Here is a 14,023-nt window from a genome sequence, read left to right as displayed (position 1 = left end):
GCAGTTTCCTGGATCTCCCCTGGATGCTTTGTTTAATATTGGCATTATGTTGGCCAGCTTCCAGTCTTCTGGCATGGAAACTTGTTTTAACAATACATTACATATTTCAGCAATTTCTCATTTGAGTTCTCAAAGAACTGACATGAGGGCACAATGTACAAGTGGGCCTCAGACATGTTTAATTGAGGTAGCAAAGTCCTACATTTATAGATTAATTGACTTCACATGAAAAACCCATGTTAGAGAGAAGGCTTGAAAACTAGCCAATTCTCTTTGGAAATCATCTGGGCATGCAGCCTTCACATGTGCATTTCCTGACATTGAGGACAATGAAATAGTAGCATCCTGTCTTCATCTGCTGAATGGAATATTAAGTCATTACCTGAGTCCTAAGAAGAGGCCAAAGGAACACTTGCAAAACTGAAGGATTGTATCTGTAACACGTTCACATGTCACATTCAACAAATGTACAATCTATACCCACATGTACACTAGCTGGGCTGGACACTCAAAGATTTATTCACATATAATATTCAACAACTGTACAGACTGTGTGCACAGTAAATGAGTTGTAGAAATCAACAAACGAACACACTTTCATACAGGCTTGTACAGCCTGTGCCTGTGTTCAGTGTAATTTCTGAACAGACCTAGACACAGTGGTGGAGGAAGGGGGGTGCGGGGGGTGCTGTCCATCTCAGGAGTCATTACTGGGGAGGGTGACAAATGAGGGTGTGTTTTTTTTTTTAAAAAAAATTGGGCTCACAAAACTTTTTAGGAGTGACATGGTGGCTTAGGCGCCTGCAGGTTCTGCGCTGCCTAAAACAGCAGCGTGGGACTTGGTGTGCCTACTGTCTCTCCCTCAGCCCCCCTACAGCTGAGGGGGAGGCAGTGCAGAGGCTCCAAGCTCTGGAGAGGCCCACCCCACGCCTCCCCCATGGGCACGCCCCCACACTAGGCTAGCTATGCCGCTGCCTAGACGTATAGGTGAAATAAATATTTGGCTATACCAATTGTACTTTACAAACACATGCTAATTTTTAAACAACGTGTTCTGCATCTCTTAGAATCAGAAACATATTCCCAAATGGCCCAGAAAGCTGTCTGCAAACAAATGCTGGCTCCCTCAGCCTGAAAAGCAAGATGAGCGCTGCACCATATCATCGCCTTTGACTGTATTTAACCATCCAGGCATCCTTTACCTTTACCTACCTGTAAATGATACATGCTGTGTTCTGGCAAGTGCTGCAGTTGTTGAGATCTTGGCCAGTGCGGTAGAAGTTCCGCCTGCAATAAACAATAGGTACTATGATTTATTTAGAAAACCAGCAATTCTACTTCTCTCTGCTCAGTCACAACACTTATTCTGCAGGCACTTCCATGTGTAACGCTTCAAATTCCTAATAATATTGCTTAATATTTAATTTTACCTTGATTGAATTACACTGGAATCCTACAGCACTTTCTTACAACACAATCCCATACAAGTCTATACTCAGAAGAGAGTCTCATTGAATCTAATGTGCCTTACTCCCAGATTACTGGGAAGTTGGCCCCATTGACTACAGTAGAATTTACTTTTGAGTAAACTGTATTGTAAATCCTTGCACTGCAAATCCTTAAAAGAGCTCAAAATAGCTTATCTCTTTCTCTTACTTACATGGAAGCAGACTACACAAAATTCCAGATGTATCTCACTGGGGAAAATGTAGGTGTGCACCAGTGGTAAAAGGATTCCAAAATCCATGGTGGTAAGGCTTTGCATTGCAATGGTTAGGGGGAAAGTGCTGTTAAAATTATTGCGTATTGTATCTGTGGGCTATGTAATATACTGCATTTTTAAAGGGGATGTTTCAAGTAAGAATGTAAAGTATGAATTGTAACCATCTATTAAGGTATGCTTCATACAGGTATACTCATCAGACAACTTGGATTGTCTACTGTTCCTTGAAGAGTATACATCAGTGGCAAATGAGATGCTTGTGTTTTGCCTGGTTCACACTTAAATTTATCCTTGTGATCATGAGCATATGAGTGAGGCTATGTCTGTTTGCATGCAGTCATGCAGCCATAATTGGGAGTATCAGACTGAATGATGGAAATACATGAGTGGGAAATGTTATGGAAAACAGACGCATTAATTGAAAGTTAGTGTTCCTGAAAGGCCCCTCTTCTTTCCGCACTTATTCATCTTTCTATTTCACACACATGGTTTACTGCCCCTGTTTTGTTTTTAACAGAGATAAGAATTATTTTAAAGTCTTCCACAAAGCCATGTTATTATAGATTGTTTTAATTTTAAATAACATGATTTGCAGCATTTGTTCCTTCAGTTGCTACCTGCTTGAGCAAATATCCAAGCTGCCATTCCTGGAAATTTCCTTCAAGGCTGGGCTCGGCAATGATTTAGAGACGAGTGCAATAACGTAAGCCTATTTTCAGTGAAATGGCCTGGATGTAACATTTTAGTGGGATTTTCATTCCCATGGGTCAAAATCACCCCATTACTCACTGACAGCTTGCACTGAGTTATGGGTGTGGGCGTGTTCAACCCAAAACGAATCCATGAATTCTCTCTTAGGATCTAATTTTACTCTTCTTTTCAGCACTGAATGATAGTTGTGCCACCATAAAATTTCTTTGAAAATTGCAAACATTACAAATTTAATGTCACAGAGATAAAACAAGTTCAGAAGAACCACTAGAAACATAAAGCTTGATTTGTTATAGAGTTGAGAACTATGTTGATATTTCAGGCACTTCTGTGGAATTAAGCTATGGATACCTGTGGCCCTCCAGATGTTGGATGCTCCAGAAGAGGTGGTTTCGGGGTAGTGCAACTGGTGCAGTCACACTTGACACTGCCCTGTGGGGGGCACCAAAACTATGCTGTAGAATGGAGCATGAGAGGGAGGGGGTGCACCAAATTTTAGCACAGCACAGGGCACTGCTGAAATTTGAGGACCCATAGACCACCACTATGTCTCCAGCCACCATAAGCAACAATCGTGGTCATAGGGACAACTGGAGTTGTAGTTCAGCAGTGGCTGGAGGGCTACTGGTTCCCCACTCATAAAAAAGGGATTGTGGTATGTCTTGGATGATGACATGGGAAACGGCGAGCTCAGTACTAGAACTAGCTTTAGGCACTGCTTTTTCACTGCTGCACATTTTAGAAATAGGCCTGTAGCCAGGCATTTTGAGCTGAGGGTGCCTGAAATACACTGTAAGGAGATCAATACAGAACAGCCAGAAGATATATTCCAGTGGTTTAATCTGTTTAAGGTTATTTTATTTGTATTGCACACTAATATATTTTTGATTTTTATAAAAATTGAAAATAAGTTACTTGTGCTTGTAAGTCATCACAGTGCCTTTGTGCTAATTTGCTAGAACACTGGAAAGCAGATGCAGTTTTGCTTCTTACAGCTTAAACAGTTAAGCAGCTTTAAAAAATATATCACAAGCAAAAGAGTTAGAGCAGCCTTTGCCAACCTGGTGCCCTTCAGATGTTTTGGGCTCCAACTCCCACCAGCCCCAGCCAGCATGGCCAGTAGTTACAGATGTTGGGAGGTGAAGTCCAACAACATCTGAAGGATTGGGAAGCCTGGACTAGGAATGGTTTTAAAGTTCAAGCTGAAAATACAGGAAGGGGACTGGGCCTCCCCAAGTTTCCTTATGGTTATATAACCCTGAATGAATAAGAGCAGGATTTGGTTTAGGGGATAGTGTTGTTAGCAGAGAGAAACAGAGGACAGTAGAGATAGATAGATGATAGATAGATAGATGATAGATGATAGATGATAGATAGATAGATGATAGATAGATAGATAGATAGATAGATAGATTGATAGATTGATAGATGATAGATAGATAGATAGATAGATAGATAGATAGATAGATAGATAGATGATAGATAGATGATAGATGAATGATAGATGATAGATAGATAGATAGATGATAGTCTTAATAAACAAAAGTAGTGTTAAATACAAAACACATCGTACCCTTCATTGAGGGCTCTGGCCTTTTCCATATCTTGAATTACATTCAAAAGGACTTTAATCTTCTCCTGGTTCGACTGCAAAGATTCCTCAACGGACTGGAGCCTATCTTGCAGGGCACACAGCTCGCTGTGCGCCAAGTGAATTTGATTAATTTCTTTAATCTCTTTGTTGTGTGGTTTTATTTCAGCCCCTGGAAGATAGGCATTTATGTGAAAGCCTTCTAAGCAGTTGTCATACTGTGGCACTTCGGTATTGGTAGAAACGTTCTCTGTTACAGTTTGACATGAGGGAACAGACGGTGATGCATTGTTGTTAGTGAGTGATGTTGTTTGTATATCATTAGTCAATGTCTTATGGTCAGAGTCTGTTTTCTGCTGAATTGGCTGCTGATGTTCTTGGAGGGAGCAGCATAATGAACTGTGGTGTAGCTGAGGCGATGACAGAATGGTTTCCTTAGTGCTAGTGTCATCCTTAAATGCGAGTAGCTCAGTGTAGTTTTTTTCTTCATAGGAACTATGATCCACACTGGCTTCATTGCAGTTACTACTTAAGCAGGGGAGAGATTTCTCTGAGCCCATGTGCACTGAACAGTTCTCATTGGATTGTCTGACAGCTGTAGAAGAACGAACTGGGCTGCTGATTTCCATTTGTGTGTGCGGGCCATAAATGGAAAAATTGTCTTGTGCAGAACCCAGGTGTGTGTATTCAGGGGCCTGGGTAGAAACAGTTGCCTTTTCCAGTATTGTAATTTTATCCGAAACCAAATGGACAGGTCCGTTGCTTTGTGCTTTAGGCACCCTCTGAAACAGCCGATTGGCCGTTCTTGGTCCATCATCTAAATGCTGCGTGATACTTAGGTAAGAGAGACTGGAAGAGATTATGTCCTGCTCAGAAAGATTGCCATTGACTTGAATTGAATATTCAGATTCATTCGGCATTTCTGTTAAGGACTTGCTTGTTGTGATTTTTTTCTTTTTAAATACCGGAAAGTGCTTCCTGAGGCTGGGAGAAGTCTGTATGGCAATGTTTTGTAATCCTTTGTGAGAGGGAGTTAGAAAGGGGGAACCACTGACTAGGGACGTTTGTGTTTTACCCAGTTCGCATGGGTCTTGAGCAGCTCCTGTCTCCAGTTCCGATTCTGCCACAGGTGGGTTGTCTGTTCCATCGTCTTTGAATCGGACTTGTTGAGATTTGCTCCTGCGATGGTGGGGCTGCCTCCGAAAATCCACTGAATCCAGGCTGTTCCGCTTCAGCAGCACAGGGCGCACTTTGATGCCTTGCTGAGCCATTGAGTCGCAATTTAGTGTAGGCAGATAATGTGTTTCTTTGCGACCCATTTCATTTGGTCATTTGAGCAACATTTGGCTTGAGGCCACAGATTCTATTGTTATTAGGTGAAAACCTAACTCTTCATTTTATATGGGCTTGCCATGTATATTTTCGTTAGCAATTCCTGGTGTTAGGGTTTTTCTTTATTACTCTTTTACTCTATTAAAATATTATTTTATGACTTAAATGGTAAACTTACAACTTAAATATCTGATCCCAGATATTTTGTCTTTGCATAGAATATAAATAACAAGCATAATAGCAGTTTAGGGCATTTGCCTCCCTGATGCATAGTTTTGCTGGAAGAACATATCCTTTAATAATAAACTGAGACTTTTCCTTTAGGGGTTTTTCTTCTTGTTGTCCCATCTTCTCACTGTTACTCTTGAAACTAATCTTAAGTAGCTGAACAGAAGCCAGAGAGTTGTGTCCAAATGAAAGTAACGCATCCAACAGGATTAACTGGAAGCAAATTATTTAAGTATATTCCTTGATCTTCTTCACAGAACTGTGGGGTTAAGGACGTCTGGCGAACTGAGTGATAAAGATGAGATCCAGAAATATTTTTGGTCTCCGAAAGCCTGTCTTTGCAGAAAAACATAGAAGTATTTTTCTCTGGAAAAAGAAAAAGAGTTGTCAATTAATAGTCAAAGTAGCTTTCTTAAACTATTCTGCTGTCTTATCCTCTAATTTTTTTGATGCGATCAAATAACAGAAACGGACTGTAAAATAATGCCTAATCAATTATGGACATTTATTTAATAAATATTTATTCATATTTAGTAAGATTTTGAGAAGTCTTCACCACAAAGTGACTTCCAGTGTATTGGATTTTTTTTTTTAAGTAGCTATTGCAGTATAAAAATAATATAAGAAAAAAGGATCAATTAACTAATCTAATAAATAAGTCAGCAAAGTAATATTAAAATTCAAGGGCCCACAGCATAAAATCTCCAATATATATTACTCATCAAAACCCACTGATAAGAGATGGGTCTTCAAAGCATTGCTAGGGGAGACGCCTGTCACACTCCCAAAGAGAAAGAGTTTCACAATTGCAGGGCCACCACTTAGAAGGCTCTAGTACAGGTGGTGACCCACCTAATAGTCTTAACAGGTGGGCATCTGAGCAAGCTTTCTGGTGTTGATCTCAGGCTACAGGTAGGGGGATACGTGTCCAGATAGGCCTTCAGTTAACTTAGGCCTAAACTGTAAGGTCCTAACCAGGACTTTGAATCCACATATCTACACAAATTAAAACACCTGAAAGACCTGGATGAATAAAAAGGAATTCACTTTACACCAGAAAGATATCAAATGAAAGTGCTGGGCTCTACATATGCCCTGTGGACTGCCGACCATCTAAAGCACACCTGTTTCCATCTGGTATCAGCAACCAGTGGAGCATCCTGGCCTGGTTCTGATCACCTTCGAAGCATTGAATCAAATGTGTGCCTAAGACTTGAATTTCATTTATAAGCCCATGCTATTTTACTTTATTATTACCTGATTTATGCATAGGTTAGAAGTTCCATTTTTAAAACACACCCCTACTCGCACCATTATTTTCCTGCATGTGTTATTTCCATTCAAGGCTTTGTACATGAATCAGAAGTATCTTTTTATTTATGACAACTTTCCCAGAGATAAATTAATTGTGTTCCTGATTTTGATTTGGTTTCATCTATGTGTGGTGACACATAAAATCGGAACTGGATAAAAAATCAGAACTGGATAAAAAGTCATGCAAAGAACAAATAGAGCTATTTTTAGCATGTACGTTCACAAAATCATAGGATCCTCAAACTTTAAAAATTCTATGATAACAAGGGGGAAAAGAAACGTCCTCCCTCTGGAAATTCCTTCATGATTAGCTTTAGGCTGCAACCTGACACTTACCTGGAAAGAACCCTCATTGAACACAGTGGGACATTTTTTTGAGTAAACACTGATAGAATAGCATTGCGAGTCTTCCTAGCAGTATTTACTCACTTGGCTCTTTATTTTATAGCACAATTTGTGATGCGTTATATCAGATAAGTTATTAAATCTACCCAAGTGCAGTCATAAATATGGAATTCATTTAAATGTATCATCTAAAAAAAGTGACAACCCTGCATAATATTAAAAGTATATCTCCCATTTGCTTTGTTCTCCCAGTACATGCCTTCCTAATAATGTTTAGGTGATTGATAAAGGTGTTTTTTTTAATAAAAAAACTGGTTTGAATTTTGCTAGAGACTGCCTACTACGAAAAGAGAGAGAAGAAAGGGCCACCTCTGATCAATGTGCTTTTTCTTTCTATTTTTGTTTTGTTTTGTTTATGGGATGTAAATACTGAAACATTTATGCCAGCAAAATGCTAACACAGCACAAAGTGTCAAAGTTTTCCCAGGAGATAAAAGGCATTTTAGAGGTGAAATAATAATAAAAAGTTGCTGTTTGAGCAAAGGCTTAACTTCTCCCTGTCCCCAGTATAAAGGTACTTAAGAATTTAGTAGTCATATAGCATCATAAAAATGCCTGAGCAAATTTCTAAATACCTTGTGACAAGTACAAGGGAGCAATGTATGAAACATTTTTCTTACAGTACTCTTGAAGGAAATCCACAGCAAAACTATTAAGGCAAGTCATCCTAGGACAGATTTTAATGGCCAGCATTAACTTGCATAACATAAGAAACCGCAGCAGAGTTTACAGCCCTTTTTTGTGCTAAATTGTAAGTTCAGGAAGGCCAGAAATGATGTATCCCATCATTGCAGTTTGATGGGATACAGGAACAAATGTTAATAGCATCACCTTAATTTAAGTAAATCTTTTTTTATAGCACACCTGGGACTCAGCTAGATTGGTAAAGAAAAAGCGATTTATATGTGTTGTATATGCAAAATAACATTGTGTCACCAGATGGCACTGTGGGCTCTAGTTTTTCTCTACCCGTTTTCCCTGTTTAAATTTACAACGCATTTAATTGAAACGCTTCTTTGATGTGTCTAGATCTAGCCCTGTTTTCAGTGGGTTGGTTATTTGATGATTTATGGCTATCTTTGAGAATCCATAGGTCCTGTCCTATGTAACAGTCCTTCAATATTGCAACAGGAAATATAATACATATTAGAGATCTGCGGGAGGCAATGGAAGACAGGAGTGCCTGGTGTGCTCTGGTCCATGGGGTCATGAAGAGTCAGACATGACTAAATGACTAAACAACAACAAAAGAGATCTGTAGCTATTACCTTAGCTGGTAAATTCTGGTACATATAGTTCTCAGTCCCCACTATTAAATCAGTTGAACTTAGAATCCACCCACCCCACCACTATGCAGACTTCTAACGTCTCCTGATGCATGTTCTCAATAGTGCCAAACTCATTCTTTTCTGTCATGTCTCTTGTCTGTCATATGCCTCTACTACCCATTTGTCATGTAGGTACAAATCTCTCTGGCTAGTAATTTCTGTGTTTTTCTCACTTGTGCAACCAAAACTTTCTTCCCCTGCCTCCCCCTCCACAACACTCCCAGGTTGATACACATGCACACCATTCATGGGGAGTATTCCTAACCACAAGAGCAATACAATATATTTAACCATTCTAAGTAGGCAAATGAGCTTTTTGTTCTGTTTCCTAGTCCTCCCTCTTTTTTTTTTTTAGTACACCTTTTCTCTCACAATTAACTCAAAACACACAAGAACTATGGAGAAGATTATTTAAACCTCTTTTCGGACCATTATATTATATTATTCATTTAAATATTTATAAGCCACCTTTCTGGACCAAATCCTCCTAGGTACAAGGTACAGTACAAGGACTATGATAAGGTATTGAATATTTTTTTAATACAAAATACCAATAATATATTAAATTGTAGTTCAGTAAGAGAGAGAGAGAGAATATAGATGACTGTAAAAAAATGGGGAAGGACTAAGTCATAATCACTCATTTCATGTATTACTATTTTTATAGTAAGGTTTTTCTCTCTTTTTTAAGTAAAGCAAAGTCATTCCACCAGCAAAACCTCTGCTTGGCTGGGCACATCTTGACCTTATTGATTCATTGAAGGTAGACAAGCAATATTTATCAGGTACGTGCCCTGTCAGCAGCTGTACTTTTACACCAATTGTTCTTCTACCATGTAAGAAAAAGAGAAAAAAATAGGGACAGATGGGGGTAGAGTAATAAGCATGGATTTGGCCCTGTATTTTTGTCTTTTGTTTGAAGTTTGTGTTCAGATTATATACCATGGTCATAGCCAGGTGGGTGCAGGGAGGGGCAACTGTTCCCCCCAATCAAATAAATAAAAATACATAACTAACTGAACCAACTGCGTTGCAGATAACTCGGTTCTGCCCCTGCAACATAAAGTCTCTCACCCCCAAATAAATCCTGGCTATGCCAACGAAGCTTTCTGTGTGTGGAATATTAGATAGATAGATGATAGATAGATAGATAGATAGATAGATGATAGATAGATAGATTTTTCATTTGGCTGTCTTATTTTTCTGACATTTAACAAAATTACCCAAACATCCTTGGGTTTTCAGGAAAGCAACCACGTACAGTGGTACCTCAGGTTAAGTACTTAATTCGTTCCGGAGGTCCGTTCTTAACCTGAAACTGTTCTTAACCTGAAGCACCACTTTAGCTAATGGGGCCTCCTGCTGCTTCCGCACCGCCGAAGCACGATTTCTGTTCTCATCCTGAAGCAAAGTTTTTAACCCAAGGTAATATTTCTGGGTTAGCGGAGTCTGTAACCTGAAGCGTATGTAACCCGAGGTACCACTGTAATAACAACAACAGAAAGAAAAAGGAGCATTCCTATTTTACTGTTTAATATAAAATTGGGAATGTAACACTCTTATCTTTTCTTAAAACAAAAATGCACACAAGGTCAAGACAAAGTCATTTAAGACTCTGTGACTCAGGATGTCTCTATAAAGCTGCAAATAAATTGTACCTCTGATTTATGGCCTGCTCTTGTAACTTTTTAAAAGAATCAGCAGATTGATCGTGCAGCACAGAGACATGCTTGTTCACAGTGCTGCCTCACAAAACATTTATGACATATTTTCTGCTCTATTTTTCTCTTGGCCAAGTAATTGTCTTTGCTGAAATCATAAAACTCAAGTGCATACACTTAGAGCAGAATCTAAACCCCATGGCTGGCAGTGGCAGGTATTAATGGAGCAGTGCCGCCATTGCTGCATCCACAGTTCTGCCACTCACACTGGTCAGGGTGAAAGGTGCGGGCTGGGGGGGGGGAGCCTCTTTGCTAATCTAGTTGCTGGGCTTGGGCGGTGAAGATGCCTGGATCCAGTCTACTGCCATTGCATGATGGCAACAGATCTGGTTCTGGATCCAGCAGATCCTGCTCCAGCCCAGGTCAGATCTGAATGCTCTGTTTCAGGAGCTGTTCTACAGGATGCCAGTGGAGATAGCACTGGTGGAAGCTTCTGCTCACTTGCCATTTAGGCAGGCCCACTGGGTGCTCCCAAGAGGCAGGGATCCTTTGTTGGCAGGGACCAGCAGAGGCAAGCCTCCATCTCATCTAAACCTTCTCCACCACATTGGGTTAGGGATCTGGATTTCTTGGTTAGAGTTGGTTGTATAGTCTATGCATAGTTAGTATAGGCTGCAGAATATAATTTTTAGAATGATGTGTAGTTATTTTCATGTTGCATATAATTACTATGAATTATGTGCAAGCCACTGGCACACAGTTGCTGCATCTCAGTAGGAGTTCCATCACTACAACCACAGTGGTCTTGAAAGACCAGCTATCCTGCGTTAAGGAAACCATATTAGGGAAGCAGGTGAAGACCATCCAGTGCTTTGGCTTTATTTACTGGTGGGACTGATCCAGGCATGGCCAAACTTGGCCCTCCAGCTGTTTTGGGACTACAATTCCCATCATCCCTGACCACTGGTCCTGTTAGCTAGGGATGATGGGAATTGTAGTCCCAAAACAGCTGGAGGGCCAAGTTTGGCCATGCCTGAATCCCTCCACACAGCATCTATGACAGCCGCCCTGTTTGGGACAAGCAAGGAAGGAAAGGGAAGGCAAACACCATCACATGTGTGTCCCAAGTCAGTACAGAGCTGCTTCTGCTTCTGTTCCTTTGGCCTTTGTTATAGAAATTGAATTTTATCTGTGTGGGAAAATATTCTTGTGTCTCTCTCTTTGTGTTTGTTTTTGTTGCTGCTGCCGTTTTTTGGTTCTGTTCTCCTGCTTCCCCTCTCTTCAGGGATCTATTTGGATTTAATTTTGCTGTATTTACAGAATAATGTGAGCTGCTTAAGATCAGAAATTGGGGAAACAAATCTGATAAATACATTCAGAGTCTGCAAATAATGGAGAGTCAATTAAAATGATTGTCTCAAGAGCAAATGCCACAAAATTACTAATAAAACAGACAAAGTTTTGAAAAACCCATCCTATTTAGTTAATGAATTGAGCATGAGATAATTTAGATAGCCAGGCTACACTTTGAGAAAGCTGTTGGGAATGTAAACCTGTGGAGAACTGCACTTCTGTGTTAGTGTATTGATTTGACTAGCACTTATTATGTTAGCCTCTTTACTTTTTATGAGGAGGGATAAAAAGGTTTCCATTTGCTGTTTGCATAACATTGTCTCCTTGGAATTTGCTCTGTTTAACATAAACTTCACACATCATTTAAGATTATTAGATTAAGAGCACAATCCTATGCACGTTTACTGAGTTGAATGGGACTTACTTCCAGGTAAGCATTTATAGGATTATGGGCTTCATCTTCACTCTATAGGCAAGGAGTTAAATATCTTCAGAGAGTTCAAAACCAAATTATGTACTCTCTCACATGACCTACTTATTGAACATTCATCCTGCTTTGCTTGCACAAATTAGATTATGTCCAGTCTTTATTGAGCATTTGTTCCAACTTGTTTGCAGGGCAGTTATATAACACTGAGCATTCCTTTTGTATTTATTCTGATTTGCTCATTGGGCATTTATACGTATTCATTTAATGTTAATCATTTGCTCATTGCACACTTTGTGATAGATTTCCTTACTAGTTTCCAAGTACATTCGTATGGTGAAACAGGAGCAGAGTCACTTGCCAGTTCCTCCACCAAGAATGCATCCCTGCTTCACTGAGGGAAAATGGCTGCAGAGAAACACTTACTTGTACACAGTGTGTCTATGCACAGTTGGGGCACCTGGGCACTCAGGACTGAAGACAGTAGCAATTCACCCAGAGTCAGTCATCACTATATGAGAGTGCCTGCATTGAGACTAGAACCTATCATGGATCCTGTTAAATAACAAAGTTGTCAGTCCAGGAGCTGCTTTCTTCATCCACTTCTTGATTCTTCAGCCAGTTCTGTGTCTGTAATAATACTCAAGCAACTCTCTAGTGGCATTAAAAACACATTTCATTGCACCTGGATAATGTTAGAATTCCTTCAGGTGATGGGGAAAGTTTGGTCACATTTGAAACCAAATGTAACTTGTGAGTTAGTTATAGGTTAAACTTTTGTTGTTGTTTTTTAAAAAATCTGTTTTGCAAGAAAAGGGGAGAGTTGTCTCAACTTCATTCCTTAAAACACTTATCCGGCAGAAGAAGGACATGGGGTGCCTCCAGATTGTTGGCTTTTCATGGGAGGGATTAATTTTGGAACCAGAATTTTAGGTTTAGGCAATTACATTAGATAGTATGAGTGATACTCAACTAAATTTTACTCAGTTGACCAATCAAAATAAAGTACAAGTAAGAACATAACATAAAAGAGCATGCTGGATCAGGCCAATAGACCATCTAGTCCAGCATTTTGTTCTCACAGCGGCCAACTAGATGCCTATGGGAAACCTCACAGTAAAAATTAGTTATATACTACACCAATGGCAAGAAATCCACTTTCTGAAAAAGGATTGTACAATACTTTGGAAAGTAAACAAATGCTCAATAAATATGTAGAGTGGGGAAACCCATAATTCTTTGACACTGAACTCTCTGAAGTTATTCAACCCTTTGCCCATAGAGTGCAGACTTAGTTTGCAAGCCTATAAATGCTTACCTGGGAGTAAGTCCCATTCAACTCAGTGGAACTTACTTCTCAGTAAATATGCATAGGATTGTGTTGCTAATCTAATCTTAAATGGTGTGTGAAGCATACATTAAATAAAACAAGTCAGTTTAAGGAGACAAGCAGAAAAAGAGGAACTTTTCCATTCTTCTTCATAATAAAATTCAAGAGGCTGCTAACATAATAAGTGCTAGTCAAATCAATACACTAACACAGAAGTGCAGTTCTCCACAGGTTTACATCCCCATCAGCTTTCTAAAATTGTAGTTTGGCAATCTAAATTATCCCATGCTCAATTCATTAACTAAATAGGGTAGATTTTTCACGACTTGGCATAAACGTTTTATTTGTAGTTTAATGGCATTTGTCCTTGATAAGATATTCGTTTTAATTGGCTTTCCATTATTTACAGCCACTAGCATTATAAAAAGTGCTGCTCATAAAAATGTGTATGCCATCCAGACAATTGCTTATGTCAAATATTTAAATGAGATCCTCTGTTTTAGAGCATGCTGTTCCTTGGCTTGCTGCAAGAGCTTTAAAGCATTATTATGAATATAACGAATAAAACACATTCTTCCCCCCACTCTCTTACAGGTTTGAAATTGCTTAACAGATATTTA

The 14,023-nt window shown here is 39.4% G+C and overlaps 2 protein-coding genes across 10 annotated transcripts in view; one reads left to right on the top strand and one right to left on the bottom strand.

Annotated features, from left to right (window-relative positions):
- DOCK2 (dedicator of cytokinesis 2) overlaps nucleotides 1-14,023 on the top strand; it is a 245,877-nt gene that overhangs the window by 103,773 nt on the left and 128,081 nt on the right. The window lies entirely within an intron of this gene.
- The window catches only part of INSYN2B (inhibitory synaptic factor family member 2B), a 75,719-nt gene that overhangs the window by 14,897 nt on the left and 46,799 nt on the right, over nucleotides 1-14,023 (bottom strand). For all 4 annotated transcript variants that reach the window (XR_014508762.1, XR_014508763.1, XM_083430841.1 and 1 more), the window contains exons 2-3: nucleotides 4,008-5,951; nucleotides 1,213-1,287 (exon numbers count right to left, since the gene is read on the bottom strand). Coding sequence is in view for 2 of the 4 variants with exons in the window: in XM_083430841.1 (XP_083286967.1) it covers nucleotides 1,213-1,287; nucleotides 4,008-5,344 (1,412 nt within the window). In the remaining 2 variants the exon portion in view is untranslated. The remainder of the gene's footprint in view (nucleotides 1-1,212; nucleotides 1,288-4,007; nucleotides 5,952-14,023) is intronic.

Source organism: Podarcis tiliguerta, assembly GCF_965153285.1.
Source record: "Podarcis tiliguerta genome assembly, chromosome: 2".
NCBI lineage: Eukaryota > Metazoa > Chordata > Lepidosauria > Squamata > Lacertidae > Podarcis > Podarcis tiliguerta.
The sequence above is the reverse complement of the archived record's forward strand: the minus strand, read 5'-3'. Positions and strand labels throughout refer to the sequence as shown.